We start from the raw sequence: 12,500 nt of genomic DNA, 5'->3' as shown, positions 1-12,500 counted from the left end.
AAAAATGGCTATGCAATCAACTTAGTATCCTAAATATTGGAAACCCTATTCCACTGATCTCAGGGACACTGTCAGGTAGAAATAAAGCCAAGCTCTTATTTTATTTGCTTTATAATTCTAGTTCGTGACAATTTTATTTCCTGTGCTGTTAGTTGTATCGATTTACCGATGTATTTTAATTATCGGCCAACCTTTGTCTTGTCATTTAATGAAAATTGTGATTTTTGAAAAGGTGAAATGTTGATAATCTAATTGATGCCAACAAAAACAATCAAATAGTTGCGCAATCGTTTAGTTTTCAATTTTTTGTAATGGAATCTCGTGAGACTCGCCAGCCAAAAGCAAAAATCTTATCTTTTCATGGAGAAACGAATAACCGTTGCCAAGAGCAATCGGAAAATAAGAAGTATTCGTGGTCTTCGTGAAAAATTTAATCGAGCTTTGATCATTAATTACGATTTTCCGGATATTTTGAAAAACGAGGCAGAGTGGTACAAACGCCGACCATATGCATCTACATGTAACAGATGATTCAGCTGAAAGAGCTAAGCCGGAAATTTTTTCGACTTATTCCATCATTTTGTAAAAACAATGGGCCGTTGTTTTCAACTTTGTAAGGGACAATTAAAATGTTGCTCCGGTGAAGTTAAGCGTAGAAAGTGGCTTGAATATTGTTAGTAGATAATCATCGGTGGAATTGATTCGTTTCAGAAACACCTGGTTTGAAAACCTTTTACGTTTCAGCTGAGATGTGTGGACTATCATTTCACTGTTTGAATCTGCATGTAGAAAAGTGAAACTTTCGAACTTTTTAACTTAATTAATTAATAACAAACAATGAAAATCATTCATTCTGATTAGCTGAGAGAAATGCAGTTTTCAGGTAACAAAGTGCAGAGCAGAGGTTAAAAGAAAACAAGCAGTCTGATTGGTCAATTATGAAAAACCTCACCAATGGCCAATCAAGTGCGAGCCCCAGATGGACCAAAATGTGGATTAGTGATTCGTGATACGTGATATGCGCGCTGCTTCTGCATAATTAAGGTCAATTAAGGTAAGCAGGTAAGCGGCTTTGTCAAGCTTTTTTCATATGTATTATAAACTAATAGCAAGTTAAGTGCGGCGAGGATATTTGTGAAAAGAAAGAAAGAAACGAAAGTATATTTCTTAACTTCAGTTGGGACTATGAAGGAATGAATAAAGCTAATGGTAGTAAGGGAAGTGTGTATATTGTACTTGGAAAACAGTTTCAATCTGTAATTTCGTTTGTCTAGAACATTTACATTCTTTTTTCTCCGTGTTTTTATGATGTTTAAAGTACGTGCCATATTACCCGTTACATTTAAAAAATATTTGAAAAAATACAAACTAGGTTACACTGGTGGTTTAAAAGATGATATATTACAATAAAAAATGTTCCCAACGTTTCGGTCACAAACACGGACCTTCTTCAGGGGAAGTGAAAGAAAAAACCACACAAAAGCACAAATATAAGCAAGACGCTGATTAAAAATTCGAGATAAGTGTCATTTTTTCTTGTTTGCAAGGGTCAAGTGCAAATACTCCTTGGGGAGTAACGCCCCGTCATCTCGGTTGAGAGGGTCTCTCGCGCAATTAATCTCCCAAGCTTCCAAAATCTTCCTTTGGTGCCAATTACTATTAGTCCTGAGAATTGTGGCCTCATCCCATGCGATATCGTGATTGGTATTTGTCACGTGGTCTGCAAGTGCTGATTTTTTGCATTGTCTCCGTGCGACAGCCTTCTGGTGCTCGCCTTTTCTTGTTGAGAATTTTCTTTGAGTTTCGCCGACGTAGCTCTTGCTACAATCAGCGCAAGGAATGTCGTAAACAGGGCCACGAGTTTCTTCTTTGTCTATTTGGTCTTTCGGTTTGGGAAACATCTGGCTCATTGTTTGATAGGGTTTGAATGCCACTTTGATGCCGTGGTTTTCCAAAACTCTCTTTATTGGCTCAGAGGTCCCGCTGACGTATGGAATTGTGCTATAGCCCCGCCCGGATTCTGCAGCGTTGATTGTGCCCTTCGGCGGTGGTTTAGGCTTGCTGGCATCCAAAATAAAGCGCTTGGGGTATCCATTGGACTATAATGTCGATATTACTCGTTGCTTTTCCTTACTTCGATCAGATTTTGTTGTGGGGATTCTTTCGGCCCGATCCATCAAAGATTTAACCACAGCTCGCTTGTGCATACTAGGATGGTGCGATGAAAAAGACAGATAGCGATCAGTGTGAGTAGGTTTCCGGTAAACAGTGGTAGTTAATCTTCCGTCTTCCTGGTGGTGAACCATAGTGTCAAGGAAGGCAATTTTTCCCTCCTTTTCGCGTTCAACCGTGAACTTAATGCAGGGTTCAATTGAATTCAGATGTTCGAGAAAAGTCTGAGTACTATCAAATTTCGTGGTTGTACTCACGTCGTCCACGAATCTTTTCCAAAACAGAGGTTGATTGGTGAGAGTAGTTAGTGCTCTTTCTTCAAGGTCTTCCATGACCATATTTGCCATTACGGCGGAAACGGGTGAACCCATAGCTGTCCCATGGATCTGCTGATAATGTTCGTGGCCGTATTGAAAGTTGGTGGTTGACAAGCAGAAATCAAGTAATTTAATAACGTCAGTAACCGATAGGGCCGTCCTTTCTGGTAGATTTTCGTCATTAACCAGGCGGTTGTGAGCAACATTAACAGCTACATCTACCGGAATTGACGTAAACAAAGAGACGACGTCGAAGGAGACAAGCTCGTCGTCACCCTGAAAACCCGTTACATGTCAATCAAACTTATTTACAAGTTGAATTTTTATCTATAAAATGTCACGTTTCTACCGAATGAAGTGTGGCCAAAATGTATTCCGGTATTTTTGGGAAGGGATCCCAGTCTACGAATTTCCACAAGAAGGGAAGCGAAGCAACATGATGCAGGCACATTTGAAGAAATCCATTCGATGACTAAAAGAAGTCCTTGTTCAGAAAATCATTCAAACATCCATCTTGAGCAAATCAAGCTCGAGATTTTGAACGCCTCTGATAATAGCTTTGTTGCAGGTACGCGGTTCATGATTTTCTTTCGCACAAATAAATAAGCAATTATAAATGTTTTCATGATTTCGTGCACTTTTGTTGGTTTTGGAAAAAAAAAATAGCCATACTCATCTTTTCCAAATTGGGCAAAAAAATCATGCATATGTGATTACCTACCCTAAAAAGGCAAATTCCCCAACTTCCTCAAGAACAGAATCACTCATATGCACTCTGTACTTGTTTCCTAGTAATCATGGCTCATGATCTTGCAAGTCTTGGAACCCTAACAGTGCTATTGTGCTATCAGGACAAACCACATCAGGTAAATAATTAATAAAAATAATTATATTATCATAGATCGAGAATGGAACCTTTCAATTGTGGCACGCCAGAAGTAATTTCCGTCAATGAAGAAGAATAACCAATAACTACTTTTTGTCTTCGATTAATAAGGTATTCGTGACACCAGGTCAACAATTTCCCGGAAATACTAAAGTTTACAAAGTTTGCGCAACAAAACCTGATGGGGAACAAGATCGTAAACCTTCGAACAGTCTAGGAAGACTACACCAACTTGGTGACCCTCATCGGAGGGCTTTTGCCCACTTTGCCCACTTGCCATCATGAGTCAAAATTAGTTGTGTGGCAATGGATCTCCTCTTGACAAAACCATGCTGCCAATCTGTCAGGTAAGCAAAGAGATAAGGGATCATTATACTTTGCTGAGTAACCGACTACGACTTCCGCAATAAGACCTCGCATTGCTATCCGTACACGAATACCAGTGATCCGTACTCCAATACGCACGTCGTTTGTAATTCGTATACGAATACAAGTAATCCGTACACGGATGCCGCAATATATCACGAATGTGTAATAACGGGGGAAGAATGTTGATTCGTACACGATTACTTTATGATGGAAATCCGTACACGAAATCCGTACACGGACCGACGACTCATGAACCAATGGTTGTTATCGAGAGGTCTGGGAACAAGTTATATTTATACATTCAAAATGGCTGCCCGTGCAGAAATCGAGAGAAGAGAGAAGAGAATATGTAAAATTCGCAAGACGGCGATAGCCTTTAGATGTGAATAAGAAAGAACTCTTTGACTTTAAAGGTAAGAGGGTTGTTTTTAAATATGTTAACAATTTCATTGTGAATATTTAACCAAACCCCACAGTAAGCAGATTCAGGCAGTAATGTATAAGTATTAAATTTCATTTTTAAAGTTTTTATTGGTAAACACGATCTTGTGTCTCGGGTACCCAAGACAACCCTTCCCCCCGAGTTACCCTGGGCGAGAAAATTTTTCTCTCATTTGTTTAAAACATCTATCAACCGTTTACTGGAGGGCGAGACAACTCGGGTGGGCGAGATAACTCGGGGAGGCGAGTTGTCTCGCCTCCGCAGGTCCAAATAACCCTGGCAGGCGATTCAACTTTTTCGCATGTAAACAGTTTGGCTCGACTACCCGAGACACAGCAAAATCTTAAATGCGCAATCACAGAAGCAACAATTTGAGACCTTATACATGTTGCTAGCATTCGCGTTGGAATGAAAAGGTTTTTCCCGCCAAAACCATCACCGCAGCCAACGGAAACTGTCAATTTAAAAACATACATTTTAGTTAAACTACACATTACTGCTCAGTTGAGATTATCAGTCCATCTTAGCTTCTGAATGTGCAGACACAACTATACTTAATAAAAGACGAACTACAAAGAAGGGCAAATGATGATGCTTATTTTTTTAAAGATAAGTCGTAAAATGTATGCATTATCAAGTAGGGCCAACTTCGTCTGGATACAGTATTTTAAATATTGTATTTTGGTTAGGTATTGTTCTCATTCTTTTTCCTTTTATATACGTTATCTGTATCTACAACAAGTATTTAGTACGTACCTAAAGTAAAAGCCTGTTCAAATGTTCTGCATACCTATAATAGTTTACCGACAACCTTTCAAGGTTAAACATGTAGTGTAGATATAATAAAATCTTGTACAATGTACCTTAGCATGTTGGCTTGAAATTGGCTCCGACTGGAAGGATTAAGGAGGACAGTGACTACTGCCCTCTGATCTTCATACGCCTGCCAGCATATCTTTCGAAAGGGAAATGCATACATTCTAAGATGAGGTCAACCAGTGTATATATACAGGTTAAGATTTTAAGTGAGCAGGTGGTAAATCAAAGGTAATAACACTACTATAGTGGTCTGCCATGGCAAAAAGCTGGGTGTCTTACAGTCCTATTTTGCTTATGGTGTTTATGGAGCTGAACCCCTGGCAGCTGGCTTCTATTTAAACCCCTCCATACAGTTCTTGTTTGAAAGTGGACCACATTATTTATCTGCCTTTCCAAATGCCTCATGTCAAGGGAACAATTTATTTCATTTGTTTCATGAAAAAATTATTTTGTGATTGAACTCACAAATCAAATGTTGCCAATAGTAGGCACATGGTGGCAAAGTATAATTATATAGATTGGTGATGCTTGTTTTCAACTAAAACAAAGTTTTTGAAATGTCAGTCACCTCTTCAAAGGAGTGGTTCAACAAAGGCACCATGAAAGTGTTTTCTTCTGCACATGAACCCTGCAGGAGACGTTCACACCTGTTTGTCTCATCGCTTCTGCTTTCCATGCTAACTGATGTTCCTGTGGAATATGATTATTTGATAGCACATACTCTGCAAAGCATTTGTTCGATTTACTCAGGGTCACAACTTGCAACTTTACCCAGTGATTTTTCAAATAGGTGTGGTTGGGCTACTTAAAATTGTTGTGCAAGTTATACTTACAGATTACATACCTACCTCCTAATCCATATGGAAACAAGTCTTCTTTTATTGTGCCGACTGAAATGATTTTTAAAATATAGATTTTAATTTCAGTTAGTGTTTGCTGAAGAAAAACACATTCAAGAAGTACTGTGGTCTGGTGAATTGACTAAGAGGATGAAAAGATTGTAAGTCAAATAGTATAGTGTTTGAAATCTACTCATTTGAAAGAAACATCTTGAAAGAAGGGAGGATACATGCTGTTATTAACTTGTTGTATTTTGACCACTCAGTTGTTTATACATTTGAAATCAGTAGTGATGCTTGATAACTCAAACAGGAAATCCAAAAACAAAATCAGTTTTTGCTTGAGGAGGATTTTCCAGCATTCGATGTGAAATAATGACAATATGTTGATTATATTATTGTGTGCTCATCGTTGTTGAATTCCAACTATAAGATACTTGAATTGCAATAACCCACTGTTTTGGGTAAGGTGGGTTTGATGTGGTGGCTACATGTATCAGTAACTTTAAAAAGGAGAAGTAGAAAAAAGAGAAAATCAGTAGTGAGGGAGTAAGCATGCCGATGAATCCAATCATGAATTAACCTTGCATTCCATCTCCATGAAATGGTGCTCCAGCAAACCCTAAAAGGCACAAGGAACATTAAAAGGAAATTAATGAAGAACAGTGTATGTATTTTTCGAGTCAACACGATGTGCTATGGAGTGTCTGCTAGATACTGAGTAACAAACATACATGTTGTACATTGTAATCAGCAAGACTTTACCTGCACCCTGTGAAGTTACGTTTGTGGCTAAGGCTTGTGTGCTTGATGTCACCAGAGTGTAGGGGAGTCTGTCTCTTCTCGCTTGCATTAAATTATGACATAAAAACATATATGTCATTATTTACAATAATGGCACATCACTTAGCATAGTATATAATTGTGCTGCAGGATCCTTCAAAATTGCAACTTTGTGTTGGGGATTACTGTTTATCACTTTGTAAAATTTATTAGTTTCATTAACTTTTTGTCATTAATTACCTGAACTTTGTGAAATCACATTTGTGGCTCTTGTGATTGTTGATGTAGTTCCCAGCAGATTGAATGGTGGTCTTTGTCTTTGCACTTGTGAAAACTGCATCACTACATTGATAATTAACTTACTAACGTCACATTTCGGTATGGATGTAGATATAATTTCAATATTTGCAATAATTCCTAATATCCATTAAATTTTGTGTCCACAAATGGGTTGGGTCAATTTTATAGCTCTTATATATACCCCCTTTTCCTGTCAGTCAAACATTTGGGTGTAGTTTGGGACGTAAAACCCGGATTAAGCTATCTTGCCTGTTACGTCAGTCAAAAAGGCTTGAGAAGCGTGTTGTCTTAAAACAAGATTTGAAATATTGAGAAAGTACCGTTGTTTGGGTGTGTTCCTGTTGAGCTCGCTTTTGGAAAATGGGTGCTAGTTGTGCATGCCTGGTGTGTTTGATGTGATTTCAGGTAATTCTGTGAAACAAAAGTTCAAAGGTCCCACCCTTATTCCACAGTAAAGAAGGGAACTGCCCCACCTCCCCCTCCCCCTCTCCCCCCTTCCCCACTTGAGAACATCAATCAATACTCAATATTTACCTGGAGGAGGTGGGTTTACAACCACGTCATTGTGCAACAGGTCAGTATCTGTCAAAGACAAAATGTTGCAGTAATGAGTGCAATGATTGGAGGTTACTACTCAACACTACATTAATACCTTCAACAGTAAAATGTGTAAAGATCATAACAACTGTTTGATCAGTGCTTCACATGTCTTTTGATCTTCATGTATGCATCTTGGACAAGACAGTGCAATATGCTTTTCATTACTACTACAGCCTACAGTTTACTTTACTAACCATCCTCATCGCTCTCTGGTATTGTTATAAAACTAATATCAGAACCTGAAAAAAAAAATGTGTGGAAATTTTAATTCCTCATTATTATATGATTAATCGATTATGAACAGTGTTTTTTGTTTGATGCTTTTTTGGTCTTATTTTTTTATTTTAGCCTTTCCTTTCTGGGGTGCATCGTTTCATCATTACTTACATGTATTTGTGCATTAATTGAACAATGTATATGTACAGAGAACTTACCATCTGCATTGCTTCCTGCTAATGTTGCAAGATATCTTCTGGTTCAACTAAATAAGGAAGAAGAGGAAAATGTGGTTTGCATGTATTTGTGAGGCCTGAGATGAGGCACACCAATCATCACTGAAGGAACCAAGGACTGAGATTCCCTGGAACTATTTTCTTCAAACTTTAGATGTATTTTGTCTCTTATTCAAAACTTGCTCAAAGACCATCTTTTTACGGTTAAGTCAGTGGATATTTTTGTAAATTTTGAAGTCTTAAAAGTTACAAATTGGACCTGAAAACTGAAAATGTGTAAGTCCAGTACCCTGACCACCTCATTACACTGCTTTGATTACGTTTTGTGTTTGTTTTAATATTATACTTACGTCCACCTCTTGGACGGAAGTTATCTGTTCTTCTGGTACTCTGATTGATGCCAGGATGTGCAGATAACTGCATGTTTAATGGCAAAGGTGATAGTGGAGGATTGTGTACAAAAGGGAGAGTTGGTGAGGAAGGGGATGAGTGTGATAATGGCGCTGATGACTGTGGGGATGACAGAGCGGCAGATGTAGCAAAAACTGTAGCATCTGAAGCAGTGTTGTCCTCAGGTTGGTTGGATGAAGCAGTACCTACATGTGAGATAGAGAACCAATGAAAATAATGTCACTAGTAGTGAGTTGATATTGTATGTTTCTTGGTGCTTCTCCGCAGTGACACAAGCATATCAATTAATATTTAATGTACAGGGTAGATGAAACAAAAATTAATAGATGTAAAAGGGATTATACTGTTATGCATTATAAATGCAATTATTTGAGTGATGTAAAAAGCAATGTTATTATGTTAAAATCCACTGTAACTACAGAATGAGTCTATCCCCACCCCGCCAGATGCATGTACTAAAAGTCATTTGGGTCAAATGTTGGATCAACAAGATCGAAAATAAGATACGCAAAAAGTTGTCAACGAATAAAACACAATGAATATTTTTTTGTAGATAGCAAAGTTGGGCTTAATTTTTCGACAATTTCGATTTTCAGATCAGCAACAGAATACCAGGCCACGAGAAATGAACCATAAAAGCACTGCTACCGCAGTCGTCGTGTTGGATATACCTCGTTCTTTAGTCCATGACGCAAGCACCACGCCACTGCGGCAGCAGTTATTAAGCTCAACTCAATTTAACCCCCAGCCATTCTACTCAATTCACTTTAACCTTTAAATAAGACGACTAAAGCACTGCGGCACCAGTCATTCCACTCAATTCACTCTATCCGACGCGAACCGCGGGAAACCCACTTTCGTTCACTCCGACGCTGCGGCTCGCGTCGAAAACGTTACGCCTCTTTGTTCCCCCGGTTGTTCTAAACCCAATTAGGCTAAACTTAGATCGGGGAAAATTTTAAATTGCTATTTATTTACCGTTAATGGAGATCTAGGATTTGTCACCAGACTTTGTCCCTGGGATTATAAGTTACGTCTTTCTCTTCGTTTGGTGGCCGGAATTCAATGTTTCAGGAAAAAGTGCGAAACAATCAAAGACAGACAAGAAAAAAGAAAGACTAAAGTAACATTCAAAACGTACCACCTCGGCTCCAGTACAAATAAATTTTCTTCTTAGCGTCCCCTCCAAAAAGTTCCATGATTTTCGCCCCGTCAGGGACGCCATGGTGAACGACACTCATGGAATGTCCTCTGTCATACGAGCTGATGATGTTCAAACTAATAAAAAGGGCAAATGTATTTTAGTCTCGTATTTTCTGATCGTAAAACACAGTGCTCGGTAACTTACCGCGAAAGATCCAGGTTAGCCAAGGACGGGAAATGGGAAACCAACAACTGTTGTATCTCGCTTGAAGTGTGGTTTTTAGTGAACGCGATTTCTTTTGCCCTCCCTGCGTTTTTCAATGTTAGAAAGGCGTTTTTACCTGGAGCAGCTCTGAGTCGCTTCTCCAGATGGACAAAGACTCGCGAAAAAGCGCGACGGTTAAAACGTCTTGGTGGGCTTCTGTCATTTGTGGCAGATTCGCCATCACTTTCGCTATTCGACTGATTTCTTGACGACATGTTTGATAAGCGACGTGAAAATGTAGCGTCCTTAGACTTTGATCTAGAAATTTTAGGTGTTTCATATCACGTTACTATTGTTTGATGATGTCATACGAACGTTTCCTTTTTAGTTAGCAGTTTCCGGACTCAACCCATGCTTTCGCTGGCGCACAAATTATATTGAACAGAGTTTCGCCGTTTCTTCGTTTCTATGTCTTCTGTAACTCAACTTGAATGAAAGAAAGGCAATTATTAATAGTAAAGTGGTATGGCATATCCCCTCATATGTTGTGTGATAAAAAATCGACATGTCATTAGTGTCGGGGCCTGTTACCTTTTTTTATCCTTTCAGAGCCCGATTATATGGCGAGTTTAATTCCAGCCAGAGCTATAAATGAAAAATCTTCATCTGTCGATGGCAGGATTTAAACCCCGGGCCGTAATCGCAATTATTCTAAATGCTTATTGCGTCTATTGTTCCATGCATTGTTATTCAAAGGATTCCGCAACAAGAAGACAATCGTGGCCGGGTATTCCAAAATCGCTCCCTAAATGAGGCTTCTCAACAAATTTCTAAAACGCATATTTGTGAAACGATCAATCTTGCGAGACCACGCGAGATAGCTTTTTGGTACATATATATTTTTACAACGAAACTGCGAAAAAAAAAATTGTGTTCTCTGTGTTGCCAAACCCACGCGATGTAGAAATGGAAAAAATTGTTTCATTAAGGCTTGCCTACATTTATTTTGCGTTAGCGGTAACAGAGATTTCTTTCGGATATAAACAGTTTCTGGTTGTCGTTCTTTTTCCGCGAAATCATCCAAGCTCCGAAACGACGCTCCGAACCAACACCCACTGCAGTGTGAAAATTGACTTCCGGGGAATGTTAAAAGAAAACTAACTGCAGAAGGAGGCATTATTCAGATTGTGGGACGAAATTATCAAAAATCATCTTGCTTAGATTTGGCTATATCCAGTCATTTATGATAGGCAAACAATTGAAAAATAAAAATTATTGCTCTGAGGAGAAGGGCATCAGGAGGGCGTTGAAATGTGATTTAATAGCAGCCGATGTGCATTAGAACAATGCTGCTTATAAGTTGGAAACGCTATTTCACTATGGCAACGGCTTGGTCTGATTAACAATAATATTCGTCAGAAGGACCACACGAGTGAATATCGTTATCTTCAAATAGCAAAGAAGTGTTTCGTATAAAATAAAAAGTGGAAAGACGTACAGTGGCGACGACAAAATATGGACTTGAACCTGCTCATCGATTTGGAGAGAGGCCCTCGCACGGATTTAATCAGATGGCTTCAAATGCGGCATTTGTTGGCTAATCCTCTAAGTTGTGCGCAGTGCAATTGTGCTACGGAAATGAAGGAGAGAAATGACGACCACATAGATGGGTTTTTTTGGTAAGCGGGTTTTCTTCTTGATGTGAACAGTTAATGTAACGTCTGAGATCGACGATTAATTTCAAGCAGTCATGAGCAGGTACGGCAATTAGGCTGATTTATGAGGTAAAAACTGTTTTGATATCAATCAAAGACAATAGAATACAATGATATGTGAATAAATAGATAAGTTGATTGAGTTTAATTGTTGTATTTGATAAGAATTTGATGTAGCTTCCCATTCGACAGGGATTACAAAAAAAGAAATCAGCAAATGTAGGAAAGTAGATTATGCCGATCGTAATTTGTTGCGAACAGTTTCAAAGTGGTAAAATTTACCTACTCGAAGGTTGATTGCTTTGTGTTTCACATCCTTCGCAGGAGATGCTCTGGATGCAAAAAAAGGAGAAGCCTGCGTACTAACAGCTTCTTTGGGGAATTTCCCAAAGTGTCACTCGGAACACTTCTCCGAGTGATCTTTTCCTTCACTCAAGAAGATTCTCAAAAGAGGATAGCAGAGAACGTAAATTTAAATAAGAATCTGGTCTCACAGATCTGTAGAAGATTACAAGATTTTTGTGCTGTGGATCTTCAATATCGACCAGTCATACCATTCGGAGGAGCCGGAGCTATAGTCAAGTGTGACGAAAGCAAGTTTAACCACAAAGCTAAGGTAACATGTCTACATGTAAAACATGTCTTAAGGGGTGTGACTTTTAAATTTTCAAACCGTTGCTAAGGATGCTTAAAAAAGTCATTTCTTCAGTGCCTGTAACTCTACTGCACGATTTTCTAGTTTAGACTAAAAATGGCAGGAACTGAAACCGTTTTTCAACAGCCAATGAAATATGGCCTTTGTTGGATTCGAGTCTCTCTTTCCCGACCGCTGGTCAAGGGAACGCTGACTCTGGGAACGAGATTGACTCACAGTCGTTCGGTTCCTTCGATCTAATGGTCCCTATTGTTATTATCCGGTGAAAAAAGCGCATCTTCCTTTCTTTTCCTGAGTTTTTACATGTTTTTCACTGAAAAGCACGGCAGAGGACTGGGACTAGTTGTGCATGCGCCTTTCATTTGAAGTGATGTCAGATTTCAATTGAAAAA

General features: G+C 38.8%; 3 protein-coding genes across 9 annotated transcripts in view; 2 read left to right on the top strand and 1 right to left on the bottom strand.

The window, feature by feature from the left end:
* The window catches only part of LOC138021868 (uncharacterized), a 13,612-nt gene extending 5,610 nt beyond the window's left edge, over positions 1 to 8,002 (bottom strand). The window contains exons 1-11 of one of the 3 annotated variants that reach the window (XM_068868891.1): positions 7,962 to 8,002; positions 7,722 to 7,766; positions 7,462 to 7,509; positions 6,868 to 6,969; positions 6,610 to 6,690; positions 6,428 to 6,466; positions 5,854 to 5,895; positions 5,574 to 5,695; positions 5,050 to 5,141; positions 4,565 to 4,640; positions 1 to 3,715 (exon numbers count right to left, since the gene is read on the bottom strand). The exon at positions 1 to 3,715 is cut by the window's left edge and continues 51 nt beyond it. In XM_068868891.1, the coding sequence (XP_068724992.1) occupies positions 4,622 to 4,640; positions 5,050 to 5,141; positions 5,574 to 5,695; positions 5,854 to 5,895; positions 6,428 to 6,466; positions 6,610 to 6,690; positions 6,868 to 6,967 (495 nt within the window). In that variant the 5' untranslated portion in view covers positions 6,968 to 6,969; positions 7,462 to 7,509; positions 7,722 to 7,766; positions 7,962 to 8,002 and the 3' untranslated portion in view covers positions 1 to 3,715; positions 4,565 to 4,621. The remainder of the gene's footprint in view (positions 3,716 to 4,564; positions 4,641 to 5,049; positions 5,142 to 5,573; positions 5,696 to 5,853; positions 5,896 to 6,427; positions 6,467 to 6,609; positions 6,691 to 6,867; positions 6,970 to 7,461; positions 7,510 to 7,721; positions 7,767 to 7,961) is intronic. The other 2 variants (XM_068868888.1, XM_068868890.1) reach the window with 2 other exon arrangements.
* Positions 2,938 to 12,500, top strand: part of LOC138021865 (TNF receptor-associated factor 5-like) — a 20,740-nt gene continuing 11,177 nt past the window's right edge. Inside the window, exons 1-5 of one of the 5 annotated variants that reach the window (XR_011126469.1) lie at positions 2,938 to 3,057; positions 3,282 to 3,355; positions 3,487 to 3,722; positions 5,932 to 6,005; positions 7,876 to 8,934. The gene's annotated coding sequence lies outside the window, so the exon portion shown is untranslated. The other 4 variants (XR_011126468.1, XR_011126466.1, XR_011126467.1 and 1 more) reach the window with 4 other exon arrangements.
* LOC138021867 (uncharacterized) overlaps positions 9,745 to 12,500 on the top strand; it is a 5,295-nt gene continuing 2,539 nt past the window's right edge. Inside the window, exons 1-2 of the mRNA XM_068868887.1 lie at positions 9,745 to 11,417; positions 11,778 to 12,069. Coding sequence (XP_068724988.1) covers positions 11,254 to 11,417; positions 11,778 to 12,069 — 456 coding nt within the window. The 5' untranslated portion in view covers positions 9,745 to 11,253. The remainder of the gene's footprint in view (positions 11,418 to 11,777; positions 12,070 to 12,500) is intronic.

Source organism: Montipora capricornis, chromosome 10 (genome assembly GCF_036669925.1).
Source record: "Montipora capricornis isolate CH-2021 chromosome 10, ASM3666992v2, whole genome shotgun sequence".
Lineage (NCBI taxonomy): Eukaryota > Metazoa > Cnidaria > Anthozoa > Scleractinia > Acroporidae > Montipora > Montipora capricornis.
This window is presented reverse-complemented; position numbering and strand designations above follow the sequence as displayed.